This window comes from Conger conger, chromosome 6, assembly GCF_963514075.1.
Source record: "Conger conger chromosome 6, fConCon1.1, whole genome shotgun sequence".
NCBI classification, from domain to species: Eukaryota; Metazoa; Chordata; class Actinopteri; order Anguilliformes; family Congridae; genus Conger; species Conger conger.
The window spans coordinates 43,615,138-43,642,706 of NC_083765.1; the positions used below are offsets into that span (position 1 = coordinate 43,615,138).

The 27,569-nt window shown below is 48.0% G+C and overlaps 1 protein-coding gene across 4 annotated transcripts in view; it reads left to right on the plus strand.

Annotated features, from left to right (window-relative positions):
• The window catches only part of elmo3 (engulfment and cell motility 3), a 42,969-nt gene extending 16,059 nt beyond the window's left edge, over window positions 1–26,910 (plus strand). For 3 of the 4 annotated variants that reach the window (XM_061246363.1, XM_061246365.1, XM_061246364.1), the window contains exons 7-21: window positions 2,046–2,145; window positions 2,632–2,783; window positions 6,082–6,160; window positions 6,874–6,924; window positions 7,912–8,034; window positions 9,441–9,563; window positions 9,901–10,005; window positions 11,311–11,419; window positions 12,059–12,195; window positions 17,715–17,878; window positions 21,034–21,146; window positions 22,329–22,433; window positions 22,705–22,784; window positions 24,978–25,058; window positions 25,727–26,910. In XM_061246363.1, the coding sequence (XP_061102347.1) occupies window positions 2,046–2,145; window positions 2,632–2,783; window positions 6,082–6,160; window positions 6,874–6,924; window positions 7,912–8,034; window positions 9,441–9,563; window positions 9,901–10,005; window positions 11,311–11,419; window positions 12,059–12,195; window positions 17,715–17,878; window positions 21,034–21,146; window positions 22,329–22,433; window positions 22,705–22,784; window positions 24,978–25,058; window positions 25,727–25,939 (1,735 nt within the window). In that variant the 3' untranslated portion in view covers window positions 25,940–26,910. Of the gene's footprint in view, window positions 1–2,045; window positions 2,146–2,631; window positions 2,784–6,081; window positions 6,161–6,873; window positions 6,925–7,911; window positions 8,035–9,440; window positions 9,564–9,900; window positions 10,006–11,310; window positions 11,420–12,058; window positions 12,196–14,782; window positions 14,955–17,714; window positions 17,879–21,033; window positions 21,147–22,328; window positions 22,434–22,704; window positions 22,785–24,977; window positions 25,059–25,726 lie in introns of those variants that run through there. The other variant, XM_061246366.1, reaches the window with a different exon arrangement.
• Window positions 26,911–27,569: the final 659 nt, after the last annotated feature.

Sequence of the window (27,569 nt, forward strand, 5' to 3'; positions counted from 1 at the left end):
TGAACCAGGCTAGCTCTCTAATACCCCTTTCCCACTGTAGAGCTGAACCAGGCTGACTCATTATACCCCTTTCCCACTGTAGAGCTGAACCAGGCTGGCTCACTAATACCCCTTTCCCACTGTAGAGCTGAACCAGGCTGGCTCATTATACCCCTTTCCCACTGTAGAGCTGAACCAGGCTGGCTCACTAATACCCCTTTCCCACTGTAGAGCTGAACCAGGCTGGCTCACTGATACCCCTTTCCCACTGTAGAGCTGAACCAGGCTGGCTCCCTGCCCTACTCCCTGACATTACTTTGCTAGGCTGGAACACAGACACTGTTTGCTCAGATGGTTTGCTCACAAAAAGAGTGAAATCTGTGTGGAATGCATCGGTAAAAAGGTCTTCATTCACTCCCTAAAACCAACTAGACATTTACATTAACATTTTTGTCATTTGGCAGACGCTTTTAATCCAAAGCGACTTACAAGTGCATAGGTTCTTCCACAAGTTAAAGCATCACATCCATAACTAGTAAAATACACATGAAGTGTTGTTCTAAACATATACTCATCATAAGTGCAATATTTCTTTATTTTTTTGGGGGGTTAGACAAGAGGGATAGGGATATCCAGAGCACTTTATTGTACGTCGCTCTGGATAAGAGCGTCTGCCAAATGCCAATAATGTAATGTAATATCAGAAAGGGGGGCAGGGAGAGAGTTGCAGTAATCCAGGCGGGAAATGATGAGCACCTGGACTAGGAGCTGGGTGGCTTTCTCCGTCAGGAGATGACGGATACGGCGTATATTGTAGAGGAAGAACCTGCAGGTTCTGGCAGTGGAGGATACTTGTGGAGCCAGGGTGAGGCAGTTATCAAGCGTCACCCCAAGATTCTTTGCCGTATGGGAGGAGGAAACTACAAAGTCCTCAACAGTCAGTGAGAGGTCGATTGTCGGAGAGGAATTAGCAGAGACGTAGAGAATCTCAGTTTTGGCAAGGTTAAGCTTCAGGTGGTGGGAAGTCATCCACGCAGAGATATCAGCCAAGCAGGCAGAGATCTGTGTGGTGACCTGGCTATTGGGGGGGAAGGAAATGAAGAGTTGGGTGTCATCGGCATAAGAGTGCTAAGAAAAGCCATGGGAAGAGATAACAGAACCAAGAGACATGGTGTATAGCGAGAAGAGGAGAGGACCAAGAACTGAGCCCTGCAGGACTCCAGTTTGTAGGGGGTGAGGGTTAGAGACTGAGCCCCTCCAAGTCACCTGGTAGAAACGACTGGAGAGGTCGGAGGAAAACCAAGCGAGTGCAGATCCTGGACTCGTGCGTGCGTGCGTGCGAGTGCATGTTCACCCGCACATATGACTGTGTGTGCGGGCGTGTTCACCCGCACATATGAGTGTATGCCAGAGAGCAAAATAGAAACTGAAAACATACAAATCGAAAGTCTGTCCAAATTCCCTACAGTGCAAATGTAACCTCAGCTTCTGCAAGTTATAAATACAACTTCTGGGGCTGTGTTCTCATAGACCGGGGGTGCGCTTATGAGCTTCCCCAACTGAACTCCTTCCCAGCAGCATAATTTCAGCAAATTTGTGTGTGTGTGTGTGTGTGTGTGTGAGACTGCTACTGCGACTGTAACTGTGCGTGACTGCGTGTGCGTGTGTATTTCTGTGTATAAGAGTAAGTGTGTCTTTGTGATTTGTGTGAGCATGTGTATGTGTGTGAGAGAGAATGAGCGTACAGTATTTATGTTTGTGAGTGGGAGAGTGTGCAAGACTGTGTGTGTGTGTGTGTGTGTGTGTGTGTATGCACGCATGGCATGTTTACAAGATATTAGCTAACTGCTCGTATGTACTTTTTTGTTCTGATGACAGGAATGACCGACATGATTCATTTAGTTCCCTGTGGTGATGTCAGTGTTCTCTGCAGTGATGTCTGAGTTCCCTGTGCTGATGTCAGTATTCTCTGCAGTGATGTCAGAGTTCCCTGTGCTGATGTCAGTATTCTCTGCAGTGATGTCAGAGTTCCCTGTGCTCATGTCAGTGTTCTCTGTCTGTCCCAGGAATGCCCTCATTATGACTCACACTCTGACAGCCTTCATGGAGCTGATGGATCATGGGATAGTGTCCTGGGAGAACCTCTCCTCTGTCTTCATTAAGAAGGTACTATTACAGCCATTGCATCTCATTTTCCTGGGCCTGCTGAGAGACGGTGCTCACTAGTGCCACTGCGGTTAGCTCCCGTGCAGGTCATTCAGACTGGTCAATGTTACAACTGTGGACAAAATACAAGCACCCCACAAGGAAATGTAGTCACAATCTGTTGTATTTCTTCATGAAATGCCTCCCCGTGTGCTGATTATTGTGTTATTAGGACAATACAGCAATACTTTGTGGACGAATCTGGGACGGATTACGTCACTCTCTCTCACACGCTTCCCTATTATGTAGTCTCTGGCTCCAAATGTACAACATGGTGGCACCGGTAATCTTAGGAGGGACAGATGAAGCTTTTCAGCAGCCCATGGATAGTCAGTGGGTGACTTAACGGGCACTTGGCACTATATTTACAGTCGACAGGCTATGCTCCAGCACCACCCAGGTCCCAGGCCCTTCCTGTGACTGACACTCTGCTCTGGTCCTCCACAGATCGCCAGCTTCGTTAATGCCAAGTCCCAGGACGCCTCCATCCAGCAGCTGTCCCTGGCCATCCTGGGTAACATGGTGCTCAGCAGCAGCAGCCTCTTCACGCTGGTCAAGCAGGAGGTCACCCTGGAGAGGCTCATCCTACACATGCAAGTGTGAGTGAGGAGACACCGCGCCGTGCTCAGCACACACACACATGGGTGTCATGCACGCACGCACACATACACACACACACACACACACACACACATACACACACGCACGCACACACACACACGCACGCACGCACACATACACACACGCACACATACACACGCACACGTGCACGAACGCACACACACACACATACACGCACACACACAAGCTCACACGCACACACGCACACACGCACGCACACACGCACGCACGCACACACACACACACACATACACGCACACACACAAGCACGCATGCACACATACACGCACGCACGCACGCACACACACCTACACACACGCACGCACACACACGCGCACACACGCACGCACGCACACACACACACACATACAAGCACACACACAAGCACACACGCACGCACGCACACACACACATACACAAACGCAAACACGCACGCACGCACGCACGCACACAGACACACATACACGCACACACACAAGCACACACGCACGTACGCACACATACACAAACGCAAACACGCATGCACGCACACACACATACACGCACTCACACGCACGCAACACACACACACACGCATACACACACACACGCATGCACACATACACGCCCACACACACATGCATACACACACACACACATACACACCGTACAAACACGGATAACCACTCCCCTATCCACGCAGTTTATGCCACTAGCCTACAGGCAAGAAAATGCTAATATTTAACTGACGTTGTCACATTCAACCACCATGTCAATCCTTAAGATTAGCAAATATTTAAAATGGCACCTCCATACCAGCAGACACTTTGGTATTGTGGCAAGAAGACTGAGCACAATAAACAAAACCAGGCATCTTGAGTTTGCCAAACCTCATTGGAATTATGACTGGATGAGAGTGCTATTTTCAGATGAGACCAAAATTTTAAGTTTTGGCCTTACACACCATCGACATGATTGGTGGAAAAATGGAATGCATACAAGGAGAAGCACCTCATACTGTCAAAAAATGTCTGTGAGTGGTCCAGGGGCACTATTTAAGATCAATAGCACAATGAATTCAAAACAAAGTACAACAAAGTACTCAGATATCTTGGCAGAAAAAATGGTTGCCTGTGCTAGGAAGGAGTCTTTGTCATAGGTAGATTGTCCAGCAGGACAATGACTCCAAGCATGCATCAAAATCCAAACAGAAACAAAACCATGTTCTGCAATGACCAACTCAGTCTACAGACATAAATAAAAAAATCAATGGTCTGAACTGAAGAGGGGGTATCCCAAGGATATCAATGATTCTGAAAAGTTCTGCATGGAGGAATGGTCAAAAATCCCTCCAAATGTGTTCTCTAACCTTATTAAAAATTATAGGAAAAGACTCATGGCTGTCGTCTTAAACCAGGGGTGCCAATAATTGTGGAACCTGTTTTTTGGGGAAATACATTTTTTCTTTAAAAAAATGCAAGACTTTGGTTGATTCCATTGAATCATTAATAAAGTGCACTATGTTACATATGATGGAAAATAAAGCTTATGTCAATAACTATTATGTTTTAGTTTTCAGCACTTTTATATATTTATCAAGGTGCCGGTCATTCTGGAGACCACTGTATATACCATAGACGCACACACTCATACACACACACTTACACATGTACATTACATTACATTACCATATATCACATTCACATACACACACACCCACAAACATGCGGTTATGATCATTCATACACATATCACAGACACTCTGCCAATAAAATCACACGTCATATGCACCCTGTAAAAAGGCAGAGCTAAGCGCTGTCCAGCTGCAGTAGAGACTCCAAAAATGACTTATGTGCAATAGACCATCAGTGACAGTGACTTAATGTATGTACACTACAGTAGCCAGGCAGCAGTGTGCAGACAGCAAAGCACCAGTGAGTCACATGATCTGGGAAAGGCTCTGACTGACACCCCAGTGGGCCCCACAAAGCAGGAAACCAGCTCTGGCTGAATTTTTGCAGCACAGGATTGTGGGACATTTGGAACAGTTTCTGTAGACCTCTCTGTTTAACACTCCAGAACCCCTCCCACCTGAGCCTGGAAAGTATGTGCATGTGTGCGCGTGTGTGTGTGTGTGTGTTTGTGTGCACTTGTGTGTGTGCGTGCATCTGTTTTCATATGGACAGACCAAGGAAGAGTGTGACTCTAAATCGTTTTGGAAGATTTAGCGGTGTGATGTGGACACCACAGTTCTGAAAGAGTGGACAGCACAGCTTACAATTTGCGTGCAGAGCGAATTGTGACATCACTTCCTGTCCAGACACACACAATTTCCCACGGCTAAACTGCCGGCCAGGAACCGTAACGGTGTGTCAGGGGCTATAAACCTCCACTGACAGTTTTAACAGAAGTAGGGAGTGCAGGTTCCAGGCAGCGGAGGGGTGTAAACACTGCCTAACGGCACCCCTGGGTGCCGGCTCCCACATCAAAGCCTGGTCTGGGCGCCAGGTGTGGCGTTGAAGGGGTTGCCCTGGTTACGCTCTTGGAGCGGAAGACTGGGGCAGGGTAAGCTGGCCCCCTGGCACCGGGGCTCATTTTACACCCCATTACTGAGGCAAACCGTCTCCTGAGCGGGGCAGTTAGCGGAATGGGGTGGGGGACCCAGAGCGGGGCAGTTAGCAGGATGTGGGGGCAGTGGGGGACCCAGAGCGGGGCAGTTAGCAGGATGTGGGGGCAGTGGGGGACCCAGAGCGGGGCAGTTAGCAGGATGTGGGGGCAGTGGGGGACCCAGAGCGGGGCAGTTAGCAGGATGTGGGGGCAGTGGGGGACCCAGAGCGGGGCAGTTAGCAGGATGTGGGGGCAGTGGGGGACCCAGAGGTTCTCCTCTCTGGCAGTGGGCCTCAAGTACGAGGGCATTGCCATGGGAACGTTCCTGGTGATGTGCGCTTAGGTACTGTGTTTGGGGGAGATCTGAGGCACCATTGCTGGATGAGCTCTCACACACACATACTCGGACTCACACACACACACACACACACACACACACACACACACACACACACACACTCACACACTCACTCACTCACTCACTCACTCACTCACTCACTCACTCACTCACTCACTCACACAAACACATCCGCACACCCATACACACCCACACACGCACAAAAATTAATGTACACCCACAAACACATGCAAATGCCTGCACCCAAATACTGTTTAAATACTGTGATCAGCAGTGTATTTAAATGCTGTATATTTCACAACTGTGTGTAAATATGTCTCTGTCTCTCTCAGGACTAACCAGCAGATCCAGACCAAAGCCATGGCGCTCCTCATGGCCCTGCTACTGACAGCAGGCGAGACAGATAGACAGGTATCACTTCATCTCTCTCTCTCCTCCCAACTGTGCAGTCTTTCTCCCACCCCCTGCAGTTTAGTGACTGCTCACTGCTGAAACACAGTTCACATTAGCATTTGTGACTGCTCACCAATGAAACACAGTTAACATTAGCATTAGCCTTTAGTGACTGCTCACTTCTGAAACACAGTTAACATTAGCATTAGCGCCCCTGTATGGGGTGGTGATCCAACTTGAGGCCTAGAATTTGGGTGGCATGATTTTAATCTTTTTTTGATCTGGGGTAATTTCTCAAGAAATTAATCTTCCTTCAGAAAGTACCGTATTATCACGCACGCACATTCTTTTCTGTGGTTCAGTCTGATTAATATGGAAACGGCTGATTAATATGGAAACTGCTGATTAATATGGAAACTGCATACACATTTCTCACATCTCCATCCCTTCTGACATGAAACCGATATATCACATTTGTGATTAAATAATCCTTTTCACAAAGGGCTGTTTCATCACAAGAGCAGGTTGAGTCACCTAATCTGAAGTTTGCCCTCTGAGTTTGGTATGCACAGGGTGAGGCTGTTGAAAAGGTTTAAGCCTGCAGTTCCTTTTATGGGCAGTTAACACGATGCCACCTTGTGGTAGCTTGGTCTCATTGCAGATTCTAAGAATCTTAAGAATTCAGGGACTGCTCATAATTATTTTGATGTATGTTTTTGTTTCACTGACAGGAACTTTTTGCATTCCTTTCGAAGAAAGACGTACGTCAGTATATTTACAAGGTAATAATTAACCAGCAATTATCTTCAACTCTGCCTTCAGCTCTGCTTTTTTTCTGAATTGTAAAAAAAAACATTTATTTCCCAAAGAAAATGCGCTTTCAGCAAAGATACTTACACAGCAGCGATCATCAAATCTCAAATCAAATTCAAGCCCTGCTTTTCTTTTCTTCTGTGTAATTAACTGAACAATTAGTGCTACTGGGAGAATGTCTCCCAGGTAAAGGGAGGGTGGAAGACCAGCAGTTCTCAGCCCTCCTGGACTGTGATTTGATGATCACTGTTATACAGGGTACGGAATTTGTAATGTAGTGCGACAGGTCGGGAACTGGGTTTGCACGCCTTGGAGGTTCGGACACTGACCTGAATTACTTCAGTAGATGCTCTTCAGTAGATGTCCAGCTGTTATAAGTGCAAAAGTAAACTTAATGTTTGCTTTATTCTGTTGTCTTCATATGCTGCCTTATTGAGATAAGAGGGCTTCAGTGAAGCACCTGCGGCAGAATGAATCTTTTGTCTGGTCTGATTGCCTTTTTTCGCTTTACCAATGGAAATTGAACGCAGCAAAGTCATCTCCATGTAAACGTAAACACGGAAAACAATCGCTTTCATATTTGAAATTCAAATGGATGCACTCGGATTACTCTCTGAGCGAGCTGGTGACATGCAGATGTAAAAACAGTTTTTCTCCCCAGGTAAATGGCTTTTTCCCAGGTACAGTATCTTTACATATTCTCGTAGAGGGTCAGTAAATTGCCAGTTGCTATTTGGGGAACAGCAGGTAATAGGAAATAAGCAGTGGCCAATGCAAGTCCTACATCATAGGAAATAGTTTATGAACAGGACTGCAGTAGCTTCACCTTGAGGCTGTAAATAGCTCTGATTATAGGATGAATGCATGCTGCAGGTGTCTGTTATTATGGTCTGTACTGGCTCTCTCGTTGTTTTTGGCTACACTCCCACTGAATGTCTGGTGCTGCTGATCCACAGAACATCATCCACAGCTCTGGGTCCGTGGGGGACGAGATGGCCCACTATCTGTACGTCCTGCAGTCTGTCAGCCTGAACCACCTGGAGCCTCGCATGAGAACCCCGCTGGACTCCTACAACCAGGTGAGCCCTGAGGGGTGTGCCCCCTAGAGTGCGCGAAGCACAGCACAGTACAGAGGCGTTAAGAATAAACACGCTCTGCCTTCCCGAGGGGTGCGCCCCCTAGAGTGCGCGAAGCACAGCACAGTACAGAGGCGTTAAGAATAAACACGCTCTGCCTTCCCGAGGGGTGCGCCCCCTAGAGTGCGCAAAGCACAGCACAGTACAGAGGCGTTAAGAATAAACACGCTCTGCCTTCCTGAGGGGTGCGCCCCCTAGAGTGCGCGAAGCACAGCACAGTACAGAGGCGTTAAGAATAAACACGCTCTGCCTTCCTGAGGGGTGCGCTCCCTAGAGTGCGCGAAGCACAGCACAGTACAGAGGCGTTAAGAATAAACACGCTCTGCCTTCCTGAGGGGTGCGCCCCCTAGAGTGCGCAAAGCACAGCACAGTACAGAGGCGTTAAGAATAAACACGCTCTGCCTTCCTGAGGGGTGCGCCCCCTAGAGTGCGCAAAGCACAGCACAGTACAGAGGCGTTAAGAATAAACACGCTCTGCCTTCCTGAGGGGTGCGCCCCCTAGAGTGCGCAAAGCACAGCACAGTACAGAGGCGTTAAGAATAAACACGCTCTGCCTTCCTGAGGGGTGCGCCCCCTAGAGTGCGCAAAGCACAGCACAGTACAGAGGCGTTAAGAATAAACACGCTCTGCCTTCCTGAGGGGTGCGCCCCCTAGAGTGCGCAAAGCACAGCACAGTACAGAGGCGTTAAGAATAAACACGCTCTGCCTTCCTGAGGGGTGCGCCCCCTAGAGTGCGCAAAGCACAGCACAGTACAGAGGCGTTAAGAATAAACACACTCTGGGTGTCTTGGTGGCGCAGCCTGTAGAGCACTGGCCGCATGCTCATTGCGAGCCGCGACGTCAGCGGTTCGAATCCGACCGTCTGACAATTTGTCGCATGTCTTTCCCTCTCTCTCGCCCCCATTCTTCCTGTCTCTATATACTGTCCAATAAAGCTGAAAAAGGCCTAAAAAATATCTTAAAAAAAAAAAGAATAAACACACTCTGCCTTCCTGAGGGGTGCGCCCCCTAGAGTGCGCAAAGCACAGCACAGTACAGAGGCGTTAAGAATAAACACGCTCTGCCTTTTGTGTGAGAAAGCCAGAGAACTATCTTTGTTCTCTCTGCCCACTTTCTTCAAGTTCCAAAATGTATGAATTTAAGGGAAGACTTAATGTTGAAATTGGATGGCAGAAATGGAAAAACAATAGAAAGAAATTCAATCTGATATTTCATTATTATTATTATTATTATTATTATTATTATTATTGTTATTATTATTATTTTTGTTTCTTTCTCTTCTTCTACCTCTCCCCCCTCCCTCTCTCTCCCTCTCTCTCCCTCTCCCTGCGTCTCCCTCCCTCTCTCAGGACCAGCGGGAGGTCCTCCATGCTCTGCGTCAGGCAGCGTTTGTGTCAGAGGCCGACAGCGGCCTGAGCCACGAGCGACGCCGCTCTCTCTGTGCCAAAGAGTTCAAGAAGCTGGGCTTCTCCGTGAGTCCTCCCCGCTCTATCCCATAACCCCCTCTGAGACTCTCCCATAAACCCACCGCGACTCATTCACACCCCATCTCCATGCACAGCCTACTTCATTGGCAGGAGATATGCTTCTTTATTTCTAATATTGTCTAAATGTACAGCTCCGCCTATGAATATGAACACAGATGGTCAATAAATGCAACATTTCCCTCATGCTCTCTTCGTTTCCCATTTCATCTGCCCTCTCTGATCTCTTTGTTGGTGGTGTGGTGGTGTATAATATTGTTTTGGCATTGTAAATTAATGTATGTCTGTGTTGATGCCCCCCCCCCCCCCCCCCGTCCTCCTGCAGAACAACAGTAACCCCGGCCAGGATCTGATCCGGACCCCTCCTGGGCTGCTTGCACTCGACACCATGACCTACTTTGCCTCGAGCTACCCTGGCGCTTACAGCAGGGTGAGAGGAGGGGTCTTTATGAGGGTAGGGGGGTGGGGACTGGGAGAGGAGGGGCAGGGTTTAGGAGGGTTAAGGGGGCGGGAACTGGGAGAGGAGGGGCAGGGTTTAGGAGGGTTAAGGGGGCGGGAACTGGGAGAGGAGGGGCAGGGTTTAGGAGGGTTAAGGGGGGGGAACTGGGAGAGGAGGGGCAGGGTTTAGGAGGGTAAGGGGGTGGGGTCTGGGAGAGGAGGGGCAGGGTTTAGGAGGGTAAGGGGTGGGGACTCAGAGAGGAGGGGCAGGGTTTAGAAGGGTAAGGGGTGAGGACTCAGAGGGGAGGGGTGGGGTTTAGGTGGGGACTGGGAGGTGATGGGCCAGGGTTTCGCGCAATGGGTGGAGATTGGAAGGGTGAGGTGGTGGGGATTTGGAAGGTGATGGAGCGGGAGTTATGGGGGACAGGGGACAGGGCGGGTTTACGAGGGTAGGCAGGCAGTTTATTTTTGCCTTCTTGCTTATTGATCCTCCAGCACTCACAGCAGGAGTGTTTCTGTCAGTTCTGTGTCACCACGGGTAACATTCAGGAAATGGGTGGGAGGCAATTTCATCAGCCAGTGATGGTGGAACGGAAGGGATGGGATCGGAAATAATAACAGAAAATTATAAAAATCCAGACATGCCTCCCATATAGGTGGGATCCTTGTGGACAAACAGGCTTGATCTGAGCTGGGTTTACCAGGAACCTGTAGCACTGGTGTCACCATTATAACTACGCTACAGGGGCAGCCTGTAGCATAGTGGTTAAGGTACCTTACCCGGGGCCCCTGAAAAGGTTGTTGGTTCGATCCTTGGTGTAGCCACAATAAGATCCGCACAGTTGTTGGGCCCTGTAGCAAGGCCCTTAACTCCACATTGCTCCAGGGGGGATTTTCTCCTGCTGAGACTAATCAGCTGTAAGTCGCTTCGGATAAAAGCGACAGCTAAGTAACATGTAAGAATTACATGTAATAACTGCCAAACAATGGATTTAGAGTTCAATCAACAATAAATCTCTCTCCCCTCCTCTCTTTCTCTCTCTCTCCCTCTCTCTCCCTCTCTCTCTCCCTCTCTCTCCCTCTTTCTCTCTCTCCTCTCCTCCTTCTCTCTCTCTCCCTCCCTCTCTTTCTCTCTCTCCCCTCCTCCCTCCCTCTCTCTCTCTGTCCCTCCCCTCTTTTTCTCTCACTCTCTTCCTCCCCTCCTCTCTCTCTCTCTCCCTCCCCTCCTCTCTCTCTCTCTCCCTCTCTCTCTCTCCCTCCCCTCCTCTCTCTCTCTCCCTCTCTCCCTCTCTCTCAGTTTGTGTTGGAGAACAGCAGCAGAGAGGATAAACATGAATGCCCGTTCGCTCGCAGCAGTATTCAGCTCACCCTCATCCTGTGTGAGATCCTGCGTATCGGGGAGCCCCGTGAGTACCGCTCAATCCAGCCCAGAGTAACCGAGCGTCAGTACCGCTCAATCCAGCCCAGAGTAACCGAGCGTCAGTACCGCTCAATCCAGCCCAGAATAACCGAGCGTCAGTACCGCTCAATCCAGCCCAGAGTAACCGAGCGTCAGTACCGCTCAATCCAGCCCAGAGTAACCGAGCGTCAGTACCGCTCAATCCAGCCCAGAACAACCGAGCGTGAGTACCGTTCAATCCAGCCCAGAATAACCGAGCGTGAGTACAGCTCAATCCAGCCCAGAATAACCGAGCGTTAGTACAGCTCAATCCAGCCCAGAATAACCGAGCGTTAGTACAGCTCAATCCAGCCCAGAATAACCAAGTGTTAGTACAGCTCAATCCACCCTAGAATAACCAAGCATTAGTACAGCTCAATCAAGCCCAGAATAACAGAGCGTTAGTACAGCTGAATCGAACCCAGAATAACAGAGCGTTTGTACAACTCAGTAGAACCCAGAATAAGCGAGTGTTAGCACAGCTCAAACCCAGCCTTACTCGGCCTTAATAAAACTCCGGCATACGGCATGTGTGCGTCCCAGGGTCCACAGGCATGTTGTGACTAGTCGGAATTGTGGGAATTCTCAAATTTTTCCCCTTCCGCAGCGTCGGAGACGGGCTCGGACTACCACCCGGTGTTCTTCTCCCAGGACTGCCTGCTGAATGAGCTCTTCTGCATCTGCATTCAGCTACTCAACAAGACCTGGAAGGAGATGAGGGCCACGCAGGAGGACTTTGACAAGGTATGCCCAACGGGGTGTCCGCGGCTACAGGGCACAGCGGGAGGGTCTCAGACCACTGGCAACCTCCCTCCCCACCCTTGTCCATTCTGGCAGACACTGGCGTTAGTGCTTAAAGCTGGGATTTTTTTCTTTAATATTTGGTGAAATTCTCTTCACATTCCCACAGCTAGCAATAAACCAACTCTGAATATCTGTGGCTGTCCCAGGACAGATTTTCGGGGACTTGCGTTTTTCATCGCTCCTGGTGGCTAACATCCAATGAGGGCAGCTCTTAGCCAGGAGGCGGCCTGACCTGCCTGCAAAATTGTAGTGAGAGGCTGACTGGAGAGGGGTTGCATTTTTCGCGGCTGTATACATTCAAAATCGTTCTTAGCATCTTCCTCCACAAGCGTGCTTCCGTTTGCCAGTTATAATGGAGTGACTGGAGCCACCGGTAGGAGAGATGAATCGCAGGGAAAAGCAGAGCACTGCCAGAGTCTCGGAATGGAGGACCTGGCTCAATTTTGTGCCGCATTGGTGATACTTTAACCCTTCCGATGGTGAATATAATCCTGCATGAATCCCTGGGAATTGTCCTGAAGACGCATTTTTGTGTGTAATACATTTTCTTCTATTGGTGAAATTGAATGGGTTTTTTGGCCTCCACTTCCATAAATCACTCTGGATAAGGACGTCTGCTGAGTGATTGTAATGTAACGGTCACGCTTGTATTGTCATGCTGGGAATGGCCTTTGAAGATGAGGAGCAGGTCGCTCCAAAGTCGACTTTGTGGGAGAACATCTCAGATGAGGAAAGCACTTCCCGGTCGTTGACCCCTGGGAGGGCAGTGGGCACTGTTATTGTGTGAGCAGACTGCTCTCCCACAATCCTCTCTGGCAGAAACAATGGAGCGAATGCCTTTTCACAGCGGTATTAGAGCCACAATGAGAATCCCTCCTGCTGGCAGGAATGCTACAACCCCTCCAGAGAGAGAGAGAGAGAGAGAGAGAGAGAGACAGAAAGAGAAATGGAGTGAGAGAGAGAGAGAGAGAGAGGGAGAGAGAGAGAGAGATGGGTCACTAAGTCACTTTGTTGTATCAGCACTAACCACAAAAAAGCACTGCTGACAAACACAAAGAGAGGGAGAGCTGAGTGGCAGGCTGGATGTAAACATGCACACACACACACATACACCACACCCCACACACACACATTCACACACACCACACACACACACACACGCACACACACATGCACACACATTTTGAACAAGGTAGCAGTTTCCCTCAGTGCAGTAAGGCAACAGTACTCTTGAGCAGTGACTGGCTAAGGACCAGGAGGGTCCCGTGTTGACAGTAAAGATGTGGGCGGAGCTTGGAAGTGGGAGGGGCATGAATGAGAGTCAAGCTTGGTTGGGGGGGAGCCCATGTGTGGGGAGAGCCCTGGGTGTCTGGTCTGTAGTTTCTGTGTCGTCCAGACGTTGGCTTGTCTGTTAGAACCACAGAAGATTCACTTAAGTGGTTTCATGTCAAGAATAAATTCAGTCAGATACTGAATAAACCACAAATACATTGATTTATGATTTATGAAATTCACTCCGGCTTTGAGGACGGGGCCGCGTTGAACACACTGGGGTGTCACAGTGTAAAGAGAGTGTGTGTTTATTTACGGGACCGTGTTCAACACACTGGCATGTCACAGAGTAAGGAGAGTATCTTCTGATGGCTGCTGAAATCAAAGTAACATGCTGCACTGTGTCCCGTCGAGAGGAACAGCTGTTTCCTTCTCTCCCTCTGCCCTTCACTGTCTATCTCTTTTCCTCTCTATCATTTCATTCTGCCCTTCCACGCTCTTTAACTTTCTCTCTTTTCAAGCCCCCGCCTCGTTCCTCTCGCTCCAGTAAGTCTCTAACTGCTCTGCCTTTGAGTCATTCGCCGGTAATCTCTGCTGGCCAATCAGCCACACGCCAGTGTCGGCTGGGGGCGTGTGTGTGTGTGTCAGTCTGTGGGCAAGTGTGTCTGATTGTGTGTGTGTGTGTGTGTGTGTGTGTCTGAGTCCAGAGTGTGTGTCTGTCGGTTTATGTGTGTGTGTCTGATTGTGAGGTTTATGTGTGTGTGAGAGAGAGAGAGGGAGAGAAAGAGAAGGAGAGTGAGGGAGAGAAAGAGAGAGGGGGGAGTGAAAGAGAAAGGGAGAGAGTGACAGAGGGAGGGAGACAGAGCGGTAGTGAAAGAGGGAGAGAAAGATGGAGAGAGGCGGGTTGTAAAAGAGAGGGAGAGAAAGAGAGGGAGGGAGACAGAGAGGGAGTGAAAGAGGGAGAGAAAGATGGAGAGAGGCGGGTTGTAAAAGAGAGAGGGAGAGAAAGAGAGGGAGAGAGAAAGAGGGAGAGATACAGAGAGGGAGAGAAAGAGAGGGAGAGGGGGGGTGAAAGAGAAAGAGGGAGAGAGTGATAGAGAGAGTGATAGAGAGAGGGAGAGAGAGAGGGAGAGATACAGAGAGGGAGTGAACGAGAGAGAGAGGGAGAGAGAGATGGGGCGGGCTCGGCCGTGTCAGTGGATGTTGGGGGCGGGGCGGTGGCTCGGTGGTGGGTGTAGGGTCTGTGTGGTGGGGGTCACTCCTCGGTTGGAGGATACAGGGACAGCTGGCTCTTCAGAGGCTGGGGTGCCGGGAGCTGCAGCTAGGGTGTCTCTCTCCTCTCTCCCCTGTGAGCTGAGTCTGGGCCTTTACCCAGCACTGTGACATCGGACTACAGAGCTTAGCACTGACCTGCCGAAGGCGTGAAGGTGATACTCTCTCCTTCTGTCCCTCTCTCTCTCTCTCTCTGTCCCTCTTTCTCTTTTCCTCTCTCTCTCCCTCTGTATCTCTCTCTCCATGAAAAGAACACTCCTGTCCCGTTTTTCCGTGGTACTGCTTGGCTCTCCTTCTCCTGATTTGATAGCCAAATCGTGTTGCGCTTCGGGGCTAGACCAGCAGGACACCATATGGAGGTTACTTTTGCATGGGGGTGTGGGTCTGTGTGTTTGCTTATATGTGTTTGTGTGTCTTTGTGTCTGTGTGTGCACAAACGTCTGCTCTTCTAACAGGCAGGACGGAGTGATAGTTGTTTCTGAAAGTTCAATGCTCTATTTTGTGTGGTGTATTGTAATTTACTGTAGTGTAAGAGTTGTGCAGGGTTCTGTACTGTGAAATACCGTAGCAGTTTGTGGTTAAATAGTGTAATTTGTGTTGTATAATATTTGTGTCTTGTTTAATTTTGTGTGGAGCTATACCATGATTTCCAGGTACATAGATTTTGGAGCTTCAGTTAGGCAGTCAATCATCCTGCATGATGTTAGTGATTTCATTAAGACTTATTGGCGTGTGACTGTGGATCCCGCGTCTCTGTCGCCCGTTCCGCCGCGTTCGAGGCTCTGAAAAAGCGCTGATGGTGACTGCATCACGCCGCTTCTGACAGGGTCTCGAGATGACGTTCACACGACTGCCGTTGCCTAGGAGACGGCTGACTGGTGTCAAAGGGAGGGAGAGAGAGGGATGGGGAGGGAGGGAATAGGATAGAAAAGAAAGAGGGAGGAGAAATGGAGAGGTGCTTTTTTACCCTCCCTTCACACGGGAGGGCCAGGTGGCTATGTGCAATTGTTTTCTCTGCACACACACGGTGTGAACGAGGAGGTGGATGAGGAGCCTTTACAATCCCCCCCCCCACATCCTTCCCCCTCCCCCCTCCCCTTGGCCCTCTGTGTGACACCCCCCCTTTTGGTGCAAGAGGTGAGCGAGGTCAAGTGGTGATTGGCTGTGTCAGCGTCACTGAGTCCATTCGCACTGATGAAGGGAGATGAGGAAGCACAGCAGGTGTGTGTGTGTTTGTGTATTACTGTCTATGAGTGTGTGTATCAGTGTGTGTGTGTGTGTGTGTTTGTGTATTACTGTCTATGAGTGTGTGTATCAGTGTGTGTGTGTGTGTGTGTTTGTGTATTACTGTCTATGAGTGTGTGTATCAGTGTGTGTGTTTGTGTATTACTGTCTATGAGTGTGTATCAGTGTGTGTGTGTGTGTGTGTGTGTTTGTGTATTACTGTCTATAAGTGTGTGTATCAGTGTGTGTGTGTGTGTGTGTGTTTGTGTATTACTGTCTATGAGTGTGTGTATTAGTGTGTGTGTGTGTGTGTGTGTTTTTGTATTACTGTCTATGAGTGTGTGTATCAGTGTGTGTGTGTGTGTGTTTGTGTATTACCGTCTATGAGTGTGTGTATCAGTGTGTGTGTGTGTGTGTTTGTGTATTACTGTCTATGAGTGTGTGTATCAGTGTGTGTGTGTTTGTGTATTACTGTCTATGAGTGTGTGTATCAGTGTGTTTGTGTGTGTTTGTGTATTACCGTCTATGAGTGTGTGTATCTGTGTGTGTGACCACACGGACAAGCATGCTCCTGCCAGTCCCAGCTCCCTGTCACACAGTGATATCGATGTTTATGTATGAGTGTGTATTAGTGTGTGTTTCAGCATGTAAGAATGCGTGTGTGTGTGTGTGTGTGTGTGTGTGTGTATGTGTCAGCATGTAAGAGTGGTTTGTGTATGTGAGGGTGTGTGTATGATTGTGTGTGTTTCAGCGTGTAAGAGTATTTGCGTATGAGTGTGTCCGTGTTTCAGCATGTGAGAGTGTTTGTGTATGAGTGTGTGTGTGTGTTTCAGCATGTAAGAGTGTTTGTGTATGTGAGGGTGTGTGTATGAGTGTGTGTTTCAGCATGTAAATGGTAAATGGCAGGCATTTATATAGCGCCTTTATCCAAAGCGCTGTACAATTATCCAAAGCGCTTTATCCAAAGCGTTTCACCCATTCATACACACACTCACACACCGACGGTGATTGGCTGCCATGCAAGGCCCCGACCAGCTCGTCAGGAGCATTTGTTGGGGGTTAGGTGTCTTGCTCAGGGACACTTCGACACAGCCTCGGCGGGGGATTGAACCGGCAACCCTCCGACTGCCAGACGACTGCTCTTACTGCCTGAGCCATGTCGCCCAACCTGGTGTAAGAGTGTTTGTGTATGTGAGTGTGTGTGTTTCAGCATACAAGTGTGTTGTGTATGTACAGGAGTCCTGCCAGTCCCAGCTCCCTGTCACACAGTGATATCGATGTCCTGCTTTGACAGCAGCCGTCAGAGTACCCAGGACACTTGGGATTGCGGGGACAATTTGCTTCCTGTCTTATTTAGTTGAGGAGTTTGCCTCTGCAGGAAGAGGCTCTGGGCTAATCCATCCGCTGCACAGAGCCCTCAGTGTCACCACAATAAGATCAGTGCAGGTTTTGGGCCCACATTGCTACAGGGGGATTGGCTGCTGCCTAGTCTAATCAACTGTAAGCTGCTTTGGGTAAACGTGTCAGCTAAGCAACTGTTATGCGGTGTGATTTGGCCCCGCCTCTCTCCCCGAGGTGTGATGTGGGTATTTTGGCTGACATGACGTTCTCCACCGTGTGGTGCAGGTTCTCTCCCCGAGGTGTGATGTGGGTATTTTGGCTGACATGTCGTTCTCCACCGTGTGCTGCAGGTGATGCAGGTTGTCCGGGAGCAGATCACTCGGACCCTGTCCACCAAGCCCACCTCCCTGGAGCTCTTCAAGAACAAGGTGAACGCCCTGAACTACAGCGAGATCCTCAAACTGCGGCAGACCGAGCGACTGCACCAGGAAGAGACCCTCGCCCCGCCCGTGCTGTGAGTCTTGACCTTCGACCTCCGCCGATCCACCTATCGCAGAATGACGTAGCACCGTCCCCTCACTGCATGGTTAAAAACGCGGCCAGCAGAGCCTTTCTGTGTGGAGTTTGCATGTTCTCCCTGTGTCTGTGTGGGCTTCCTCCAGGTACTCTTACTTTCCTCCCACAGTCCAAAGACAGACTAAATGGCTCGAAGGTTTGAGTGTGTGAGTGAATGGTGTGTGTCAGTTTGAGAGTGAATGGTGTGTGTGCCCTGTAATGGATTGGCAACCTGTACAGGGCGTATTCCTGCCTCACACCCAATGCATGCTGGGATAGGCTCCAGGCCTCCCGAGACCCTGATCAGGAATTAGAGGACAATGGATGAATGGATGGGCTAATGGGGAACAAGGTTTGTGATCAATTCCATTTAAGTCAGGAAATTAAATTCTCTTAAATCCATTATGTGAAAATCCCCATAGAACATTATTGGCGTTAGCCTTTCTGCTACAGTCATGAATGGCCTTAAATAGTTTTCAGAGAATATGAATGATGATACAAAAACTTTTCTTTCACTCATGGTTAGTGGTTGGGTGAAGCCATTTATTATCAAACAATTGTGTTTGCTCTTTTTAAATCATAATGACAACAGAAACTATCCAAATGACCCTGATCAAAAGTTTACATACCCTGGAGGTTTTGGCCTGATAACATACACACAAGTTGACACACACAGGTTTAAATGGCTATTAAAGGTAACCAACCTCACCTGTGATCTGTTTGCTTGAAATCAATGTGTGTGTATTAAAAGTCAGTGAGTTTCTGGGCTCCTGACAGACCCCTGCATGTTTCATCCAGTGCTGCACTGACGTTGCTGGATTCCGAGCCATGGGGAAAGCAAAAGAATTATCAAAGGATCTGTGGGAGAAGGTAGTTGAACTGTATAAAACAGGAAAAGGATATAAAAAGATATCCAAGGAATTGAGAATGCCAATCAGCAGTGTTCTCTAACTAATTAAGAAGTGGAAAATGAGGGATTCTGTTGAAACCAAGCCACAGTCAGGTAGACCAACAAAAATTTCAGCCACAACTGGCAGGAAAATTGTTCGGAATGCAAAGAAAAACCCACAAATAACTTCAGCTGACATACAGGACGCTCTGAAAAAAAAGTGGTGTGGCTGTTTCAAGATGCACAATAAGGAGGCACTTGAAGAAAAATGGGCTGCATGGTCGAGTCACCAGAAGAAAGCCATTACTACGCCAATGCCACAAGGCAGCCCGCTTACAATACGCCAAACAGCACAGAGACAAGCCTCAAAACTTCTGGAACAAAGTTATTTGGAGTGATGAGACCAAAGAAAGAAACGTTTTTGTATTATCACTCATATTCTCTGAAAAATGGCCAAAAAATTAAGAAATCTGCCAGGGTATGTAAACTTATGAGCACAACTGTAAATAGAATTGATCCAAACTGTGATAGCCAGTGAAAGGTTACGCATGTGTGTTGCTTACCTCACCCCTATGGAATTTTAAGCGGGGCTGTTCCCCCGCTTCCCTGTATTTGTCACTAAACAGTCAGACCCGTTTAGCCTTCCCAGCATGCACGACGGTTCCAGTCACATGACCCAGCGAGTGCGGAGGTGTGTCGAGGCGCAGTGAAATTTCACCGGGGTGCACGGTGGGGGTGAGGGTCGGCGCAACCCTCCTTTGTGTCGTCAGGCGCGTCTGAAAAGTGACAGACGTGTGAGAGAGCAGGGAAATGGCAGTGACATTTATCAATAATGCATCATGTGGGATGCCAGCACAGGCCCCCCCCCCCCCCCCCCTTCTTGCTGTCCTCCTCAGCCACACGCTGACATTTCAGGGCTCAGCTCCACTGGCCGTCTCAGGCCTCCTCAACAACAAAGAGACCTGTTTTCACTGGCAGTGCTTTCTCACCGCTGTCGCTCTCTACGCCGCTGTCAGTCAGCTGAGAGAGTTTAGCAAAGCAGCTCCAAGCTAGGTAGATGGAGGTAGTTTTGATATCACTATGTCTATTATTATTATTATTGTTGTTAGCAGTAGCAGCAGCAGTAGTATTTGTAGTAGTAGTAGTAGTAGTAGTAGTAGTAGTAGTAATAATAGTAGTAGTAGTTGTAGGAGCTGCAGTAGTTTGAATTGTAGATCATATTACAGTTGTTCATGTGGTTACATCATATCCGGCTGTCTTTATGGATGTTTCTAGTCAACTGTCAATTTTGTCAACTCTAGAAAATATTCTCCTGTAACACACAAGATTATCAGGATGATAATGCTGAAAGGCCTGACATGGATGAAATGGATTGTTGTTGTCAATAACATGTTATGTTTTTTATTAAGATGCTGTTTGTGGGAGTGTTGCATTGGACGGCTGTGTCTGTGTGTCTTTACCCTGTGTCTGTGTGTCTTTCCCCATATCTGTCCCCATGTGTGTCTGACTCTGTGTTTGTGTGCCTATCCCCGTGTCTGACCCCGTGTCTGTGTGTCCGACCCTGTTTCTGACACTGTGTCTGTCCCTGTGTCTGGCCTTGTGTCTGAATGCCTGACGCTGTCTCTGGTGCTGTGTCTGAGTGTCTGACACTGTGTCTGTGTGTCTTTCCCCATATCTGTCCCCGTGTGTGTCTGACTCTGTGTTTGTGTGCCTATCCCCGTGTCTGACCCCGTGTCTGTGTGTCCGACCCTGTTTCTGACACTGTGTCTGTCCCTGTGTCTGGCCTTGTGTCTGAATGCCTGACGCTGTCTCTGGTGCTGTGTCTGAGTGTCTGACACTGTGTCTGTGTGTCTTTCCCCATATCTGTCCCCGTGTGTGTCTGACTCTGTGTTTGTGTGCCTATCCCCGTGTCTGACCCCGTGTCTGTGTGTCCGACCCTGTTTCTGACACTGTGTCTGGCCTTGTGTCTGAATGCCTGACGCTGTGTCTGGTGCTGTGTCTGAGTGTCTGACACTGTGTCTGTGTGTCTGCCCCTGTGTCTGTGTCTGTGTCTGATTGTCTGACGCTGTGTCTGTGTGTCTGACGCTGTGTCTGTGTGTCTGTCCCTGTGTCTGAGTGTCTGACACTATGTCTGTGTGTCTGTGTCTGTGTCTGATTGTCTGACGCTATGTCTGTGTGTCTGTGTCTGATTGTCTGACGCTGTGTCTGTGTGTCTGTCCCTGCAGAGAGCTGAAGGAGAGGCTGAAGCCGGAGCTGTTGGAGCTCATTCGGCAGCAGAGGCTGAACCGCCTGTGCCACGGAACTCTTTTCCGCAAGATCAGCAGCCGGCGCAGGCAGGGTGAGAGGACCATCGCGGTTCAACCGCTGGTGGAGCGGTTCGCTCGCAGCCCTGCCTTTCAAACACTGGCCGAACGCAGTGTGGTTTACCAATCACACACTAGAACCAAGGTGCCGGTTTTATTATGCAACAGCTGTGTTGCCATGGGCTGCTGTTGTCACGGCGACCAGGCACCGGAGAGTAATGGCCCTGCTTCCGGAACACGCGGTGACGAACGAGCGCTATGGAGACGGTACAGCAATGGCTGAGCTGTGAGAAACTGTTTACAGTGCAAAACCGCACACGTTAACCATTTCCCATCATGCAAAGGAGCAGATGACGCAATGCTCCTCTCAGTAGTCTATGCACACCCAACAGACCTGGGTCAAATCGAGCGACCTAAACTGGGCTTCTTTTCTGAAGCTCATTTCCTGGTCGTGCTGAGAGAAGGTGCTCACTAGCGCCACTGCGGTTGGTTCCAGTATAGGTCATGCAGACCCGTTTTCCATGTAAAGTCAATGGTACAATTGCGGTCAAAATACAAAGTCAATATTTTATTCCCCCAAGAAAATCTAGTAGTTTTTTTTATTCATCTTATGCCTACCCATATGCCGGGTGACCTAACCGGCAATTGGTCCATATATTTCCACAGTCTATGGGGTCAAATACGTAATTGTTTTGGATTCAAAGACTTTTCTGTGCTTGAGTGATCTTGCCTGGTGCAATTGAGCCAAGAGACCCAGAAGGCGGGGTTTGAGAGTATTTCATAGTTTCTACACCAGACAAGCTCAGTAAATCATAGAAAAGTATTTTAATCGAAAACAATTATGTACTTGACCCAGGTGTTGATACCTATGTCAGTTTATTGGACGGTTGTCACCATGCGTGTGTAAAGCTAGTTAAAGGAGGTCGGGCTGGTGCAATAAGCTGTGCAAGACTAGACTTGCAGTGCTTGGCCTAAACCCAACAACTTCCAGATAAGGGGTGGGCAAGAAGGGTTGTATTTCTTTTCTCATTTTCACGCCACCCTCTGCACTTAATTATTAATTAATTGGTTCAATCATTCACACAGTTTGGCATTTTAAACGGGCTCGTGAATTGCAGCTGAAGTTCTTGCGTATGAAATGGTTTTGGGGGTTTTGGCCAGTGGGGGTGGGTGTGTTCTCCATGCGCATCTTCACAGCTTCTTATTGGCTCTTTCAGATAAGCTGTGGTACTGCCGGCTCTCGCCCAATCACAAAGTCCTGCACTATGGCGACGTTGAGGAGGACTCGGACACGCCCCCCATTGAGATGCTGCAGGAAAAGAGTGAGTCCGAATCTCTGCAGTTTCTGTGTTGAGAAAAGAGAGATCCACAGTTCAATCTTACTGCATTCATTTAGCCTCATAATTAATCCAATAAATGAACAAAGCACTCATTTCCAGAACAGAAATCAGAGGCATCTGTGGAGCTCGATGGCTAGGGTTGCCTACTCCTATCTGACTCTGACTCTGAGCTCTGGCCTGTGAGGTTGTTTACCTCTCATTTCCTGTCTCCATCTGTGTTCCCTCTTTCTAACGACCCTTCTCTCTTTTTCAGTCCCTGTGTCTGATATCAAAGCACTACTGACAGGGAAAGACTGTCCACACATGAAAGAGTACAAGGGCAAGCAGAATAAAGTGAGTTTCCACACCCGTGTACATACGCACACACACTCAAAACAACACTTGCATAAACATACACACACACACACACGCACGCACAATAACACGTGCACACACAGTCCCACACTCCATATGCACACACACACACACACACACACACACACCCACATACAGTCAGATCCATAAATATTGGGACATCGACACAATTCTCATCTTTTTGGTTCTATACACCACCACAATGGATTTGAAATGAAACTAACAAGATGTGCTATAACTGCAGACGTTCAGCTTTAATTTGAGGGTATTTACATCCAAATCAGGTGTACGGTGTAGGAATTACAACAGTTTGTATATGTGCCTCCCACTTTTTAAGGGACCAAAAGTAATGGGACAAACTAACAATCATAAATCAAACTTTCACTTTTTAATACTTGGTTGCAAATCCTTTGCAGTCAATTACAGCCTGAAGTCTGGAACGCATAGACATCACCAGACGCTGGGTTTCATCCCTGGTGATGCTCTGCCAGGCCTCTAATGCAACTGTCTTCAGTTCCTGCTTGTTCTTAGGGCATTTTCCCTTAAGTTATTTTTTTTTCATTTGTCTTCAGCAAGTGAAATGCATGTTCAATCGGATTCAGGTCAGGTGAAATGCATGTTCAATCGGATTCAGGTCAGGTGAGTTCTGAAGCATTTGGCTGAATATGAGCAGATAATATTGCCCGAAACACTTCAGAATTCATCCTGCTGCTTTGTCAGCAGTCACATCATCAATAAATACAAGGGAACCAGTTCCATTGGCAGACATACATGCCCACGCCATGACACTACCACCACCATGCTTCACTGATGAGGTGGTATGTTTTGGATCATGAGCAGTTCCTTTCCTTCTCCATACTCTTCTCTTCCCATCATTCTGGTACAAGTTGATCTTTGTCTCATCTGTCCATAGGATGTTGTTCCAGAACTGTAAAGGCTTTTTTAGATGTTGTTTGGCAAACTCTAATCTGGTCTTCCTATTTTTGAGGCTTACCAATGGTTTACATCTTGTGGTGAACCCTCTGTATTCACTCTGGTGAAGTCTTCTCTTGATTGTTGACTTTGACACACATACACCTACCTCCTGGAGAATGTTCTTTATCTGGCCAACTGTTCTGAAGGGGTTTTTCTTCACCAGGGAAATAATTCTTCTGTCATCCACCACAGTTGTTTTCCATGGTCTTCCGGGTCTTTTGGTGTTGCTGAGCTCACCGGTGCATTCTTTCTTTTTAAGAATGTTCCAAACAGTTGATTTGGCCACACCTAATGTTTTTGCTATCTCTCTGATGGGTTTGTTTAGATTTTTCAGCCTAATGATGGCTTGCTTCACTGATAGTGACAGCTCTTTGGATCTCATATTGAGAGTTGACAGCAACAGATTCCAAATGCAAATAGCACACTTGAAATGAACTCTAGACCTTTTATCTGCTCCTTGTAAATGATAATGAGGGAATAACACACACCTGGCCATGGAACAGCTGAGCAGCCAATTGTCCCATTACTTTTGGTCCCTTAAAAAGTGGGAGGCACATATAGAAACTGTTGTAATTCATACACCGTTCACCTGATTTGGATGTAAATACCCTCAAATTAAAGCTGAAAGCCTGCAGTTAAAGCATATCTTGTTAGTTTTATTTCAAATCCATTGTGGTGGTGTATAGAGCCAAAACGATGAGAATTGTATCGATGTCCCAATATTTATGGACCTGACTGTATGCACACAGTCCCACACCTCGATGTGCACACACACAAGCATGAATGCACAAACACGTGCACACACACACACATGCACATATTCTACAAACACACACACATGCACACGCCACAACACGTGCACAAGCACACACACAGACACGTACATGCACACACAGTCCCACACACACACGTACACACACACACATACACACACATGAATCTGCTCACGCAAACACAAAAGCACACACATGCGTCGCACACACATAATATACAGACATGCATGACACACTACGCAGATGAGCACACAGGCAAGGTACTGAACCACTTAAACTTAACTCTTAACTTAAATGTCCAGCTGTATCAACAGATTGTATGTAGAAATATAATGTGAGTACGTGGCTCTGTATGAGAGCAACTGTAAATTAAATGTAGATCACACAGCTGCAGTCTCTCACACACACAAGTATTTTCCCACAGGAAGTGTTGGACCTGGCCTTCAGCATCACATACGACGTGGAGGAGGACAACCTTAACTTCATCGCCTCCTCCAGAACTGACGTGAGCCTACCCCCTGTTTCCAGTACATTTTTACAGACAGAAATGGTTCAGAGAAACAACAACAGAAGAAAGGCCACAGATTCAAAATTTATAAGAATGCTAAACTTCTTTAAGCAGTGTTTCCAAAATTAGTGCCAGTACTGTATGTGTGTGTGCTTATGCTTATTTGTGACTATATATATTTTTTACTTATTGGTCTTCTGTAGCTTATCCACTTAGATGTTTGACGCATTGTGTGTTCAGAGATACTCTTCTGCATACCACTGTTGTAATGTGTGGTCATTTGCGTTACTGTCACCTTCCTGTCAGCTTTGACCAGTCTGGCCCTTCTCCTCTGACCTCTCTCAGTAACAATGCATTTTTGCCCACAGAACTGCTGCTCACTGGATGTTTTTTGTTTTTCACACCATTCTCTGAAAACTGTAGAGACTGTAGTGCGTGAAAATCCCAGGAGATCAGCAGTTTCTGAAATACTCAAACCACCCTGCCTGGCACCAACAATCAATCCACAGTCAAAGTCACTTAGATATCGCATTTCGTCTGGTGTACAGGTTTACCTAATAAAGTGCTCACTGACTTTATGTGTGTACATGTACCTAGGTTGTGTGTATGTCCCTACTAATCTTTCTGAATACCTCTCTCTCTCTCTCTCTCTCTCTCTCTCTCAGTTCTGTCTATGGACGGACGGGCTGAGTGTTCTCCTTGGGCGGGACATGACCAGCGAGTGCATGCGCAGTGAACTGGAGATCCTGCTCTCCATGGAGATCAAGCTCCGCCTCCTGGACCTGGAGAACGTCCCCATCCCGGAAAGCGCGCCCCCTATTCCCAAACCGCCCAGCAACTTCAACTTCTGCTACGACTACAGTCAGACGGAGCAGTAGGACCTGCTGGGTGGCAGGGATATGTACGACAGACAGAGTCACTGACAGAGAGCATGAGTGCCCATAGGTGGGTCTGTGTGTGTGTGGGGGGGGGGGGTAGTGTGGTCATTGGATGTGACTTGATTTGGTGAGACAATCCTTGTGGTAGGTGTGGCCACAGAGCGTACGTGGTTATTTCATATAAGCAGATGTGTGACTTTAAAAAAGAAAAGAAAACCTGGGGGATGTGGCTTTTAGAGGGGTGGAGTCTCTGGGACCCTCATTTTGGTCCATAAAATATTTGTTTCATACTGTATGACTCTGGGCGCAAGGATTACGGTGCAGCCTGGAGATGGCTGCTAAGGACACGATAACAACTCCGGTGAACACTTTACATCCCTCTACCTCACTCCTAGCCTCTCCCACCTTTGGGCGATTCAGTTATTCCTTATTTCTCTTTATTTCATTTAATTTTTGGGGGATATAGTGGTACAAGGCTTGCAGTGCGTGATGTCATCACACTGAGCTGCACTCATTGGTGTTTTTGGAAGACCTAAAAAGACTGTCTAAGAGCACCTCTGGTCTGCTGGGGTCCAACATGGAGGCCAGTCCTCGACGGTACGGGACGTTCAGTCTACAGAGCTCCACCTTCAGTCTACAGAGCTCCACGTTTAGTATACAGAGACCCATGTATTCACCTGGTTTCTGGCCCTAAGGTGCACTTTCTCCCGCATAAATCCTCAAAATGCAGACCATTGACACGTTGAAAGAATTAACAGTAACAATTCCACTAAAAACCTCAAAAGCATTGTGTGTTCAATGTTCAAATCATTTCTGTTATTTCTTTGACTAATGAAATGCCACTGTTTGAGACTGTTTTGTCTTACATGATTTGATCTATGTGAAGATTTTCATTTTGGCTGCCTTTGGCTTGTCCCAAAGCATTTACTCACTGAATCCGAGAGGCAGTGAATAAAAAAACAACTCCTGAACATGGCTGTAACTTTGTGCAATATGTGTGACTGCACACGGATGAGACGATCTCTCAAAGGCACAGGCTACCTGTGCAGGTCATCAAGGGAGTACAGATATCCTGTCTTCTTGCCCTCTCACTAATACCCAATAGGCACAGGAGTCTCAGTTCTCAAGACTGCTTCTCGAAAGCAGGAATGTTTTGGTTGCTCTTTGGTGCGTACAGGAACTTTTATGGCGGGTGTACAGGTCACAGGTTATGACATCGGGAGCTCGGATTGGCCAATTCTGTTCAATCAAGGTACGGCGGTGTAGCTTTGTGCATGTACTGTGTATGGTACTTAGTGTGTGTTTCCAGCAAGCCCCACAAACGTCAAATAAATCTCCTTCATTCCTCTGTGAAGATACTGCTGAAATGATTGGGCATCGCTGTTGGCATGACAACACCCCCCCCCCCCCCCCCCCCATTTAGTGGCTCTAGATGTGAATAATTCCACAAGTTTGAATGGTGAAGGCCAAGAGACGGCAAATATAGCCGCAGGATACAGAACGGAGGTGCGTGCCACAGCAACTCTACTGCAGATGGAAATGGTTTGTGTGAAACTGGTCAGGGCACAACACACTTAAAAAAGTGTATCATGTTTCTCGTGACCAATCAGTGTTCTATTGAAATCTAGAA